Here is a 14921-nt window from a genome sequence, read left to right as displayed (position 1 = left end):
CAAGTCTCCTCCTAAACACCTCCAATGATGGCAACTCCACCACCTCCCTGGGCAGCCCATTCCAATGGGCAATCACTCTCTCTGTGTAGAATTTCCTCCTAACCTCCAGCCTAAACTTCCCCTGGTGCAGCTTGAGACTGTGTCCCCTTGTTCTGGTGCTGGTTGCCTGGGAGAAGAGACCAACCCCTGCCTGTCCACAACCCCCCCTCAGGTAGCTGTAGAGAGCTGTAGACTTTTCCTCCTTTGTTAATGTTTAGACAGTGGTTTGGAAAAGGTGAAACTGCTCTTTGTCCCTGCTGCATGGGAACAGCTGTCTCTTGGTTTGTTTTGACATGAGCAGCAGATACTGCTTTTCTGCTGCCCTGAGCTTGGCTTGTGAACCAGGGCTTAGTGAGTGGGACACTAGGTCACAGGAAGGACCTCTGATTTTGGAGCATACATTTGTGCTAGGGCATGGTTCCTTCCTCTCTAGCTAGCTTCAGGACAGAAATTACTGAGATATCAGGAAGCCGTTTAAGCAGCATGAGTGACCCTGTTCTTTGTGTTCCAGGCACAGCTCCCAACTCTCCAATCAGCTTGCCTGAGTCACCCATCTCCCCATCCATCTCAGGGCCCTGGGGAGACGAATGCACCATCTGCTATGAGAACATGGTAGACACAGTCATTTACTCCTGTGGACACATGTGTCTCTGCTACTCGTGTGGGCTGAAGCTCAAGAAGATGGCCAACGCTTGCTGCCCCATCTGCAGACGAGCCATCAAAGACATCATCAAAACATACCGCAGCACTTAGAGCAGCAGCAGATGCTGGTAGTGGGGACTGGACAGGTGGGGAGGAGGCTGTGAAACAACACAAGTCTTGGTCTCAATTAATCATCCATGAGATTCAAAAACTCTCATCCACCGCCACTCTGATCCTCCCTTACATGGACAACAGATGAGACAAGCTTAGACGCTGCTCTTCTACCTTCCAAGCCAGCCCTGGGGCTGAACTCCGGTGTGTCAGGGAAGCTGCTCCCTTGTGGATTTTAAACTTTATCTCAGAAGAAAAAAAACAGCTGGTGCAATCATCCCTTTTCTACACCTACACAGCAGAGAGGAGTCTCCAGTGGGACATCAGTAAAAGGTCCAATGCTACCCATCTCCTTCCAGTGACACTCTGTGGGGAGAGAAGCTTAACAGAAGAGGGGACATGAGCAACATGTTTCTGTGTACAACAAGCCTGACCATAGGAAGGACAGAGCAAGGCAAGCTTTGACCCAGCAAGGGAGGTGCAATGAGCACATTCACAGGGGGAAGGCTGGGACTAATGCAGAAAAGGACACAAGATTTGTGAAGCAAAAGCTACTTCATGTCTGCAGGCAGAAGAACAGCTCCATGACATCTCCTTCAGGGCTGTCTGTCCCTCTTCCCTCTCTGTTTCCTAGCAGAGGCATTTATGGTGGGCTTGGCAGCTGGCCTTGTTCCCTCCTGGTGGTGTCCAGCCACCACCTGCCACAAGGAGCAGCTCTCGGAACCAACCACCTCTTTGCATGCAGGCAGCAGGAGGGATCCAACAGCATCTCTGCACATGTGGGCCTGCAGGAGAGGAAGATGTGTCTCTGCCACCTTTCCTTCATCTCCCATCCAGACAGCACTTGTGAGGGAGAAAATAAAAGGAAAAAGAAAAAAAAAAGAAAAAAGAAACCAACCCCTAGCCCCACTGGGGAAGAATGTACAAACCCACATGTCTGCGGGTTTCATTTACTGGTAACTTTATCACTGTGCTTTAAGACCAAACCAGCCAGGTGGTACTCAGCCCCTCACAGCCAGCCCACCAGGACATGGCTGCCCTTACATGTTAGGAAGCAAGGAAAGAAGAAAACATAACTTGAGGGATTTGGTTTGCTTTGGTTTATTTAAATAAATTCCCTTCCCTCTTGCCCTGTTTGGGAACCCTGCTGTCCCCATGATGGGTGCCTGCAATGGCAGCTCCCTTGGTTGCTGTGACAACCACCACTCTGCCATGGCCACCAGCCTGGCTCAGGGCTGCTGGCCCTTGGGCCTGGACAAGGTGGCTCCACAGCAGCCTCTCTTCCACGTCAATCCTGCTGCCTTCCAGGCCCACACAGCAAATAAAGAGAGTGTCTGCACCTGGCAGGATGATCAGAGCTGAGGCACAGCAGCAGTAGTGTTCACCTCACTATGCTGCCTACCAGGCCAGGTTGGGGAAGGCCACAGAGCTGCACCCCTCCTGCTAAGCCGTTTCCTACCCCTCAGCATACAGCTACTGATAGAACATGAGGGAACAGCATGGCATTTAATACACACAGCTGCTCATTGCTGGGGCCATCATGCCACTCTCCCCCCTCCCCCCAGTCTTCTCCCCCCCTCCCTCCCCCTGTCCTCTCAAGGAAATGAAAGAGGCTACTAGCTGGAGAGTGCATGGTAGAGTCTTTCTGTGAAGTCATCACCATCACTGCAGCCTACCATGGGGTTGCCCCATGGGCAGGTCCCCCCCCAGCGGGCAGTACCAACTTGAATGCTGATATTCTGGTTACAGGGATTTACTTTATTTTTTTGCATACCTCTCATGTACACCCCTAACCCAGCCCTGCACTCCAGGCCAGCTGTCAAAAGCTCCAGAGCATCATTGCTTCTGAGCCCAGAAACACTTACCCAGGGGTGGGAGGAGGCTAGGTTGGCATGAGCCTGCAGGAAAGTCACAGCAGCTATGCCAGGAGCATGGCAGGTCCCCAGGCATGCAGCCATCCTCCAGCTTGCCTGAGAACAGAGCTGGCACCAGCAGACACAGGAAGCCTATTCCTGTACTTACACAAACTCCAGTGCAAAAAGTTTGGAAAGGAGGAACCCATGAGGTGATAGAAAGTTGTCAATGAAATAGTGGATGTGGGGAAACGTGCAATAAGCAGCCTCCCAAGACTTAACCACACCAGTGGGACCAGTTCCCCTCTGTGCAGGGCAAGCCATGGGGTATATTTTATTTCTAAAGAAACTCCATCCATGGGTATCAGTGCAGTGGTGTGAATTCCCTTCTCACCTTTTGAATTCAGAGTGTTTTAATATTTAACTGTGTTTGTTTCACTGTGGACCAAACTCTAGGAGTTAGCAGAAGCTGAAAGCTTCCCCAACATCTGAGCTCAAAATTGGGGTTAAGTCCTGCTCCTGGCATCAGCTGGCCTCTGGTTGAGAGCAGGAAGGAGGAGAGCAAGGCTCTCTCCAGAGAAAAACAACAACAACAACAAAACAACAGCAAAAGCAGCAACAGTAACAACAATACTAACCTTTTGTTTTGTTTGACTGGTGTAGGTTCCCATGTACCTCTGTGTTCTTGTGTCATTTGCATTTCATTGCTTTATTTTAAAATGTTTTTGTGTTCTGTTTAAAGAGAAGAATAACTCATTGTGAAAAAAAAAAATGGGTAACTGTGATTGTGAATAAAGTTCATTTAGGCATCCTGCAGCAGCACGGGCAACTGAGTGTTCACCACTTCCGGAAGCATGGCAAAACACAACGGGCAGTGCGCTGGCAAAAGGCTGAGGTAAGAGTAACAGTGGCATGAGAGCCTCTTTCTTGGGGAGAGCTGGACAGAGAGCTCAGGCTTTCCTTCAGTGCTTGAGAATGAGGGGGTGCTGAGAGCTGGATAATGAAGAGCCCCCTGATGGACCCCATACACACATAATGAATAAAGGAAGCCACAAAACTAAAAGCAAGGGCTAACTGCATTCCAGCAAGCTTAAGCCCCCATGTTCCTGAGTTCACTCACACCCTCTCTGGAAAGAAGCCACAGGTGCTTTACTCTCATTGCCTTGCTTGCACAGTCTCTCCTGAGTCCCTGTACCCACAAAAAGCAACCCTCCACCAGCATAAGAAAGCATGCTGTGAGGAAACCCAGGACCATAGTGCTCAGCCTAGTAGAGGCCAGGTAAGGTGACTAAATGATGAGGCAGAGCAGTAGCAAAATAGGCCTGTGTGCACAGCCCAGGTCTGCAGAGATGTGACAGGGTGAAATAACAGGCTGAGATGGCCTACTGACCAGCCATGATCTGGCCAAGGGAGGTGCTGAGGCAAGATGCGGGTGCTTCCTTAGCGTGTAGCATGGGACACAGGGACCCAAGAGAGATTTGGAGTCTCCAGTGATGTCAATTCCCCCCTAAACCAGTAAGTCCTCTGCTGGAGGGACCTGCTCAGGAACACACCTACAGCACAACTGCATGAGATTTCCTTCAACTAGTCAGAAGATGAGAGACTAGCTGGGTCACTATCTTTTGTCACAGGACATATTTGAGTTGCCATCTTCTCCCTCACTGAGTGGCTGCTATGTCTGCTAAGGGACAGGGACATCTCATCTTCTCCAGCTGAAGCTATTCCACTCTCAACAGCTCCTCAAGTGGAGTAAAATGTTCCAGGCTGGGTAAAGTGAAGCCACTTCTACAACCTTTTCCAATACCACTGCGAGGAGCTCTTAGTTGTTGGAACAATGCATGTCTGCACATCCCTGTGCAACACTCCACGAGCCGTGCCCAGTTCCTCCTTTCCAAGGGCCAGAAGGACCTCTAGTGGGTCTGGAAAGCGCTCTGGCCACAGCCCAGACATGGGAAGCCTCTTTATTCCCTCAGGAGCAAGAGACAGAGCTGTACAGCACAGCCGGTCCCTAGAAACTGAAGAGACAGCCCCTACTAAACATGCTGAGCCCAAGCACTGCCACAAATGAAGTGCTAACGCTCTGGGCCAAACCTGAATCCTCCCCTGGCATCAGCAAGAGGCACCAGGGCAAGTGTCCCTGTGTTTCCCCTCTAATAGTCCCAGCCTGTTCCTTCCCTCCTGTAGCTGCCAGGTGCGACACCTCTAGGGAGCTTTGCATTCTCATATGCTGAGCACTGTCATAGCCATCCTGCCCTGACCTACCTCCCCGGACCATCACCAGCAGCTGATGGAAGCCAAAGCAAATGTGCACTTTCACCATTGCTCCAAAGCTGTAATCCAGGCACCCCAGGCTTTCACGGCAGGGCCATACCCAGGGTTTTCCCGGCCAGCTGCGCCACAGCCTGCGGGACTGGGGCCCGCGGACCCTGCGAGGAGGGAGAGGAGGAGCTGAAGGAAGGAAGGAGAGGAGGATCCTCCGAAAACTGTCCAGGAGCGGCAGAGCTGGTCCAGCATCGCCACCTGGTGCTCCGTGCCCGGCACGGCACACAGCCTTATTTCCCCCCGCCCCCCCTTCTTTTTCCCCTCCGTCTCTCCTTTCACCTTTCTCATCATCCCCTGCCCACTTCTCCGAGGTTGACTTCGGTCCTTTTCACAAATATTAAAAATACACGTAAGTAGGATCTGCAGAAGACTTTAGTCTGAGTTTGGCACAGCACTGGAGAAAAGCAGGGACATAAGAGAGGCAGTTATCAAAGGGTTATGATGTATGCAGGGGAAACAGCAGTGTATGGTGATTGCATGAGTCCAGAGGAGCCCTTCTGTGCCTAAGCTATTTATGCACAGGGGAAGAGGGGAGGCAGTTCCCACTCTTGTCACCAGGTTTGTGCCCTAAAATGCCAGGACTGAATCCTGCCCCAGATCTAATTCTTGGTATCCTTCAGGAAGCTGGGGTGCACAAACACATAACCTCATGTACCATCCACCTGTGTGCCATCATGGAGACACATCTCATGGGCACAGTCAGCAACCACTGTACCTCCAATGAGAGCTGGCTCATCTCAGGACCTGGGTGAGACTATTTGGCCACAGAATGTTTATAACGTGCTACAGCACAGGATGGTGGTGTAGCCCCATGCTAAAATGAGTGATGCATTCATGGGATGTCATTCTCTGCTGCAGGAACAAAACATTGCAGTCCTACTTTCCAAGGTGGCAACCAGGCACAAGGTGTGACTTACAGATTTGCAAACTCATAACAGACAACGTCTCTCTTCCCAGGAAGCTCCTATGGCCAGGTTGGGAACTGAAGTGCTAGAAACCCCCCTCATTTCTTCTCTACTTAATTACATCTCCTCTTACAAGCGCTCCCCTACTCTATCCCCTAACACACTGCTTTCTGCATCCCCGAGAGATGTCTCACCTAAGCAGCAGGTAAAAGTGCAGAGTTTCTCCTTATGGATCCCTATCTGCTGCTTCAGACAGCAAAGCTGTCTAGCTGTTTGGGGCCTCCAACTTCCAAAGTGGGATGAAAGTTGTCAGCAGGGCCCAGCAACCTTGCAGGATTGGACCATAATATCCCATGTTCAAGCACCATCTGCATGCAGAGGTGTTAAGGGCTCAGCCCAACCTACAGAACAACCCTTTTATCACAGAACTGAAGGGCCACCCATGTAAAGTGTGTTTTTCTCCTTATTTTTGGATCTGGTGCTACATGCCTCTCCAAAAACCCATCCTGACAGGGTATTTTAAACCTTAAGACCTTGCTCAAACAGGCAAAAGGTCTTCATGTTTGAGGGCTGAGGTCAGCAGTCCACAAAACTTCACGGATTAGCAAAGAGACAAAAAAAAAAAGCACACAGTAACAACTCAGGGCCTGGGGCCAGGAGTTTATACATTTAAGCCTAAACTGAACTTGGCAATTGCATGTGTAAGTTGTAAGTTATTCTGGGAAAGCTAAAGCCAGGGGTTTGACAAACACAAGTAGAATTAAAACAGTACTGAAAATAATTTTAAAACCCCAAACCAACTTGAAAAACAAACAAACAAACAAACAAAAAACCCCCACTGAATCACAATTAAAAAGGTCAAAAATTTATTTTTCCTTAGAGCATGAGGCAATGTAAACAAAATACCATCAAAACAACAACAACAACAACAACAAAAATAAATCACAAGTCTATTCTTACAGTCTGCAAGCATTTGAAGATAGAGTACCCTTTGCCCACCTCCCACGAGAACACTGCAAGCCTGTTCAAATGTTACCAAGCAACAATTCTGGACTCTTAAAAGGTCCAGTGAGTTTTGCCATGTCCCAAGCTGGGACTAAATTTCTCATGTAATAAGGACACTGCATCTGGTTTTATCAAACACTTAAAAAAGTCCAACAAAATATAAATATTACAGACAAAGACCAAATTTAGCACCACCTTTGGTCCAAGCAATCAATTAACTGGGAGATGACAGGTCCAGTCTGTTTAGCAAGTCCTTTCTGCCTGAGTCTTTGAAAACATCGGAGGTTCATGTTGCAAGAACTTGTATTAACTCTGAGAAAACAGCCCTCAAACTCTGGCAGCCCCTCACAACCTCCCCAGGTCCTGCACACATGGAGAGGAGAGCATCACCGCTGCGCAGCAGTGCACAGCGCCAGCGAACATCACTCGAAGCACTTGGCAGCACTGAGCTTGGCCCTGTGAGACATGGCAGATACTCTGCCAAGGGTCTAATGCTGCTTTGGCCTCGCAGAGCTCTGACTAGGGGCATGGCTGAAGAACGGTAAGGGCAGTGACAGCGTGCACCCTGAATTTTCCTTTGGACTAGCATTTGTAACCCTCCAAAATGCAGCAGAGACTGCATCACCTCTGTGCTGCCAGGGCGTGCGGTGGCTGATGCCTGGAAGGAGATGAAGTTGCCTAAATGCAAGCTACATCAGCATATATGGAATATGCAAATCAGGAGCTCCTTCACCAAACTTAGTTTGCTCCAGGCCCTTTTTAGGTTCATCTTTTCCAATACATACACACTCCCATCACCACAGATGCATGGCTATGACTTTTTGCAGTGAGCTGTCACTATGCAGTTGTTGTGCCTCAGCACTACTGTGGGCCCAGAGACTGTCACAAGGATCTGTTACAGTCCTAGGAGAAAAAATTAAGTTAATAAAGCACCTGGCAATATTTTACATTTATTGCAACTCCCTGCTCTGCAAGTCTCCAGAACACAATTTGTCTTTTCCTCCAGGCATTTCTGAGCAGTCTTAATTAACCATTATTAAATGCAATTCAATTCCAAGATAACACTAGTTCTAATAAATGCCTACAGAGAAATACTAAGATCTACTTTGTGTTTCTTATTTCATGTTAAGAGACCTATGCAGAGTTTTCACCTTTACAGACACAGACATGATTAAAACCCTCCAAACAAATATTTGTTTTTTTACCTCACTGCTTCAGGAAGTGCTGCTTGGTTGCTTTGTATTGCTTTGCTTTTCTCTGAGCAAGCACCTGGGAATAGCACACAGCCATGTGGCAGTCATGCAGAACAGGGCAGCACCTCCTGTGCAGCCCCTGTCCCCCACAGAACAGCAAACCCCTGAGACCCAGTCAGCCATGCCTGTCATGAGCAGACACAGCCTGATTTGGTGATATCCAACCCCACATTTATTGCATTTGGCCTATGATATAACCATGAGGACAGCTCCAAAACCAGTTCTGGACTGGGCACAAAAGTCAAGCAAACCCTGCAAGTCAGGTTTAGGGGGATGCTTTGTACAACTGCTTGTCCCCACCACTGTCAAATCCAGAACTAATTAAAACATTACTCCGTGATGACTTCATTCATTCTCACTGGGACAGAGCTGCATTTCTGTTGTCCCAGTCCCATAATCAAGATCACAGTACCATACGCATCAGCTAAATTATCACACGTCCTCAGCTTATCTGTGCTAAAGCTTGAAGGATGTTTCTCAGGGTCACTTGGCAAAAAAGGAGAGCTATGTTTTCCCCACTGATAATACATCTTTTGTGTTGGCTCATAGAGAAGTTACTCATATTTGTTAATTTGCTCTCTAATCTGCATCAAATCTACCACATTTGCAGGCAGTCTCTCTCAGGGACCAGTCACAAAAAGGTCTTGTTTTGTGCCAGTTCAGACAGACCCCCTCATTAACAATACCTCTTGCCATCAATAGCAAAAGGCAGTGATAAGTGTGTGTGTGTGTGAAAGTCATTTTTTTGAGTTTCAGTTTTACTGGGATGACTGAGAAAGGCAAAATTTTCAATTACACTGGAAAGCATCTCAGAGACCCAAACACATCTGGACCAGGAGCTATTCACTGTACAAACAGTCTTATCCAGCAGGTCACTGTCTTGAGTTCATTAAACAGAACTTGGACAGTGCATGAGGCTGTAATTACTACTTCTGTCTCTAGCTCCCATTTACTATATAGCTGTGTTAAGGAGTGATGCCAAAAATATCAAAGTATCTATCAGTTCTGGAAGAATCAATACTTGGCCAAAAGTTCTAACATCTGCATTCTGAACAAGATTCACTCCACTACCTTCAGTGGAGCTGCCTTAAAAGCCACAAGAAAACACTTGTCAAAAGCTGTTATTACAAAAAAGGGTTTCCCCAGACCCATTTTCTTCCTCTCTTACCCTAACTTGCAACCCAAAACAAACGGAACGGACTCCTGCCCATAAACTCTCTTGGAAAAAAAAAACCAAAAAGCAAAAAAACCTCTCAGTTACTCCTTCTCACATACACTGCAACAGAAACCACACCAACTTCAAGACCTTTTTCTAAGCAAAGCAGAATAGTTCCCATGTTAACAGTTCAAAAAAACAAACCCAACCAACAGTCACCAACTTGCCTACACACACACTAAGACCAGCCACACATTCCTCTATCTCTGGGCACCGACATACTCTCCCAAGCTCCCACCAGGTACATTCCCATCACCTGACTACTAGAAAATGGAGCATTGCACCGACACAGAAATGACAACAGCTTCTAGTAGTCTCATTCAAACTACCAACCATCCAGGAAACCCACTGCAGAAGCTCACTTTGACCAGGCCTAGACTGATTATTTTTGTTCATTTTCCATCCCCCCCTCCAAATACAAAGCTGGGACAGCAAAACACTCTAGACACATGCAATTGCTCTGCTAACAACTGCTCAAAGATGTTTCAGCTTTTATTCAGCATCAGGCTAGCCTCCAGTTAACTGACTACCCATTTCCAGAGATAACTGGGGCTAATAAACAGCTCTAGAAACAACTACAGATGTACACCATCCAGCTGAGCGGCTTTCAATGCCATCCACCTTCAGTTATCTGCATCTGAACTTTAGCCTAAGCAGCAATCAAATTGATGGCAAGAAATTGACATGAAATTTGATTACTGAGTCTTAACTGAAGAGGCTCATCTGCTTGATTCTCCTCAAACACTGCAATGAGTAATGAGTACTGCTACCTGCAATTCAATCTGCAATAAAGGACTGGCACTGATATAATGTGAGGTTAGCCAGACAACAGAAATACACCTACTCTGTACACTACTGACCCCACAATACTCAAACTTCAGTACAAGAAGGTCATTGTAATGCTACACACACTTTGCTTTTGCAGTATTTGAATGTTTGAACTCATCATGAGTAATGAGCAAGCCTTTTGAGCAAGCTTATTCAACATACTTTAGAAGAACTTCCTAGAGACTGGAAACAATTATAACTCCCTCACCATGCCTCACCATGAAAATGCAAGACAGGAAATAGTGAAGTCAACTTTTCACTGAAATATTTCATTTCTAAAACAAGCTTTATTTTTAATTCCTTTCTTACTAATTCCTTTCTTCAGGTTTACTAATTTCTTTCTTCAGGTTTACTAATTGTTACAGGCTAAGTTCCAGTGACTGCACTGCTCTCTTCTGTCCTGCATCTAGGAGACAGAAACAAACTCATTTTGGATGTTTAGGGGGACCCAGACTCAGAATAAATTTTGATGCCCCCTTGGTTTAACCCCCCCACAGGTAAATGATGAAGTTTTGTGGTGACCCAGAGTAGTTCAAGAACAACCTCTCAAACCACAAAAGAACTGTTTGCACAGAGAAAGCTCCCATGCTTAAATTTCAGACATCAAACACATAGCTTTGAAGGGGAATATCTGGAGAAGCCCAAAACATACATTTGAACATTAAATGTTATACTAAAAAAACCCCAACTCTCCTACAGTGCCAAGTGATTCTCCCTCCACTCTGTTCTCCACCGAGCAGGGACTAAGAAAGACAGGTACCATTGTAACCAAACAACCCTGAGCATCAGGAAAAGATCACGAAACCCAATGTGTTGCTGGAAGTGCCACTAGCACAGGGCTGTTTCACAGAGGGCCAGTGCAGATAGATTTGGAACAGCCGCCGCCCATGCCTGCCTCATCAGCTGAACCTCCCAGACACAAACTGCCTCAACTGTAAGAAACACACAATCCATGTTTGTCTTCCTTTGGTGGATCATTGGTTTCAGGATATAGATTGTCATAGTATATCATGGAGTGAAACCCCAACTTTCCTTAACAAAGAAAAAAATTCTAAACACAGAGCAGTGACGTATTTAAACCATCTAAACAGAGAAAGCACCTGCAGTGTCAGACCAAATAATTTATGGCCTTACTAAAACATTTTTTTTTCCCCCTTGTATTTTATCTATTTCTCCCCTGCCAATATAGTTACACCTCATTTATTTCCAAATTAACCATGTAATTCCCATTACTTTAATTCAGCAACAAACAGGAATCTCAACTCAGGACAGCAGTGGCTTATGCTGACAAGAACAGGTCTGTAAAACGCCAGTGTGAAGCTTTAAACCAAATTCATTTATTTAAAAAAAAAAAACCAAACACAAACAAAAAAAAAAAATTGCACTCTCCAACTAGAATCAATACTACCTTGATGCAAGAACAAATGGAGGACATTATTGATGGGACCAGCCCAGCCCTGACATAATAAAATGGGGAAACTAATTTGTTCTGCCTACGTCAGTCAGGTGCGCACACTGTGCGGCACAGCTTTTGCTCCAAGAATCCAGAGCCCCAGCCCTGATGTGAGGGCACCCCAGAAAAAAGATTCCCTTCATTCCACCCTTGGCAACACGTGCACCCCCCACAAACCTGACACCCCATACTGGACTTACGGGGGACTTTTTTTACAGACATCTGTGCTTTGCTTCAAGTTGGGTCTAAGGAGGAGGGGAGGAGTCTAAGGAGCCGGGAGGAGGAAAAGCAGCAATGGCAACCTCCATCCCAGCCCCAAATCAGCTGACTGTGGGGGCTTCTGGATCCGTCCCTACATACAGTACTTTATTTGAAAATTAGACATACATGACAGACGTGACCACTGAGCAACACAGACAGACAGAGAAATACAAGCACTGGGCTGAGCTAGCAGAGGCCATCAAATGCTTCAAGGGTGCAGACACATCCCTCATGCATCACCACATTGCTGGTCCCTGCTTCTAGCAAGCAGCTAAAAGAAAATAAAATAATTTAGACAAACATTTGTTCTCAGACCACCATATTGGTACTGTTGGCATCTACCAAACACAGCACTTTGGTATATGGCTGAATAGAATCTGAAGTTGCCAGAGAAGGAGCCACTGGTGATGGGAAGCCACCAGCAAATAGCAGCAAAGCTCCAGTTGAGTTTTAAAAGCTGCAAGACCTGCAGGGAAGTGGCACGGCAGCACCGAGACTCAGTGGTCCTGTGCACCCTTCAAAGGTGTAGAAACTGAGCACATCATGCTTGCTTTTGCAGACAAAGGCCCATGCTGAGCACCCACAACACACTTTGCTCCACTGTGGGTCTTCTGTCAGTGTAACTCTGCTGATGCTTGTAGACTTCTTGCCAGTTTAGACAAGAGCATGTGAAAGAATTAAGTTGGCTCCTCAAAACCAAATTAATTAGTAAAGTATTGGAGGGTTTCCAAAATCATGTAACTGATACCATTTCAGTACAGCTGCAGAGTTCAGGGGGTCTTGTTTGAATGCAAAGGTCTCTGGTAACATCAAGGCCTGCTGACAAACTTAAGAATAGCAGGACAATAGCAGGAACCCTTCTTCAGGGACATGAGCTAGAGCCACAGAAGATGTACTTCCCAGAGCTCAAAGAATCAAATGCTCTGGCCTTCACATTTCTCTTGCATCTTATAAAACAGTCCAGTTTTTCAAAGGTAGTAGATGTTACTGCTACCTGGAAAGTCACATTATTTTGAACAGATGGAAGTTCTCCTTCCATTCAAATGGGATTTAAGACAAAACCTCTTTTGAAGAGCAAAGTTTATGTCCAACTTTATTTCAGACCGGAGACACTGGCCTTTGCAAGCCAAGAAATATGAAATCAATACCCAAATCAGCTGTGGAATTCTGCAGGTGAGAACTAATCCAGGTAAAGTGTGGCCTTCTTTTTTTTTTCCCTTAGGTTAACAATAAGGAAGGAAAAGAAATGAGGATCTGTAAAAAAATATTCCAAATAAATACAAATAACAATACAGTATCAAAAGTTGGGACTGCACCAGCAGAATTATTTTCCCTTCTGAGGTTACCATCAATTCAGAGGCATAACAGAGGACAACAAGCAGCAGAGACATACAGAAGACAGTATCATGCATGGATGACACATAGAGTGTTTTGCACACAGCTCAGAAGTCCTGTATGGATAAGGATGTTAATGCACATTCTACACAATTCTGGCAGCATGCTGCATAATCCTTATACTTTCAGTAACTGGTGATGCCTTTTTTTTTTTTTAATGTAATGCAAAAAAAATACTCATTCCCACCCCAAACCACCCCACCCATCCGTCCCTATCTGTCTGAGGGTCCTGTTTTCATCCAGCCACCCCCTCTCCTGCATTTCCCTTTCCCTTATGAGTGCACGAATAGAGAATTGCAAACATTTCACACTGCACGTTCCACTCCAAGTCCTGGATGAGGGGCCTGTTTATTCTATGAATATTGCACTTATCCACTCACTGGATTTCTGTTTTGTTTTTTTTTTTTTTCTTTTTCTTATTTTTTTTTTAATTCCTCAAGAATGCAGAATATTTGGGAAAAATAGAAAATAAAAATAGTAGGCTACAACACAGGAAAATATGAGTTATTAACAAGCTATCTATGAAGGTCTAAAATTAAATAGTACTAGTTCTATTGTGTTAATACTAGTAATATGAAAATAATGAATGCTTTATCAAATTCCCTTGTTTTCATATAAGACAAAAGCAGTAACTTCTTTTTCCTTTCTTTTTAACTGAGGAAAGCAATGAATATATATTACAATAAAATATGATTCATTAAGATCTGAAAGCAATGAAAACAATTATATAATGCCTTCGTCGAACTTGAGAGCGTCGTAGTCTTTGGGGGGTGTGTAGCCACAAAAGCCAAATCATCTCTTTAGCTGTGCACATGCAGAGGTGAAATTCCTTTTTTAGGAGCTTGTGAGCCAATTCCAGTCCTCCTTTATTTTTGTGTGTGCTATTATTGCAAAAATTCCCCTTGCCATATCAGTTAAGGATCTTGCCACGCACCCGCCAGAGCTTTTAGCTTGGAAAGTTTGGCTTGCAAAGGACTGGTGTGTATGATTACACCCGCCCACTGCAAGGCCTGAGAGCTCAAACAATGAATAGGAATTGCCTCCCAGGGGGAAGGGCTGCTAACAAAAAGGAATTAATTACCTTGGGTGTTACGGGAAAGTGTTTTGAAAGGGGAGCCAAGGGAAACTAGCAATTAAACTTTTCAGGCATTATATAAACCTCAATAACGAACTCAGAAGTGCTCATTATTATTAAAGTTGCAGTATACAGCAAGACACAAATTTTCACATTCTGAAATTTTTGTTCTCTGGCGTTGAAGTTTGGATTTTCCTCTGGTCCAAATTCAAGACTTTTTGTAAAGCACGGACAGCGGGTGAGAGCGCTGCAGTGCCAGCAGGCGTCTCTCCCCCCGGAGGAGGGCCCCCTTCAGCTGCAAATGGCTTTGCCCAAGCCCTGCAGAGCTCTTCCTTCTTAATCTGGTTCAAAGACAAACCAGAAGAAGATAAATTTAAACAGTACTATTGATTTCTGCATTGAGTGTTCACTGAGGTGTACGTTACATTTAAATATTGCTCTTGATCCAGTGTCAGTTCTGACAAATTTAGTAAACAAAGCTTAAGGTGACATTAACATTTTAGAAAAGAGCTAAAACACTTCTAGCACTACACTGTCCCCTGAAGCACCCTGCCAGGCTCTCC

The 14921-nt window shown here is 45.7% G+C and overlaps 1 protein-coding gene across 3 annotated transcripts in view; it reads left to right on the top strand.

The window, feature by feature from the left end:
- Window positions 1-1104, top strand: part of NEURL1 (neuralized E3 ubiquitin protein ligase 1) — a 168785-nt gene extending 167681 nt beyond the window's left edge. For all 3 annotated transcript variants that reach the window (XM_054163824.1, XM_054163825.1, XM_054163823.1), the window contains exon 6: window positions 551-1104. In XM_054163824.1, coding sequence (XP_054019799.1) covers window positions 551-792 — 242 coding nt within the window. In that variant the 3' untranslated portion in view covers window positions 793-1104. The remainder of the gene's footprint in view (window positions 1-550) is intronic.
- The last annotated feature ends 13817 nt before the right edge of the window (window positions 1105-14921 follow it).

The sequence above is a fragment of the Dryobates pubescens genome, chromosome 8 (genome assembly GCF_014839835.1).
Source record: "Dryobates pubescens isolate bDryPub1 chromosome 8, bDryPub1.pri, whole genome shotgun sequence".
In the NCBI taxonomy this organism is placed as follows: Eukaryota; Metazoa; Chordata; class Aves; order Piciformes; family Picidae; genus Dryobates; species Dryobates pubescens.
The sequence above is the reverse complement of the archived record's forward strand: the minus strand, read 5'-3'. Positions and strand labels throughout refer to the sequence as shown.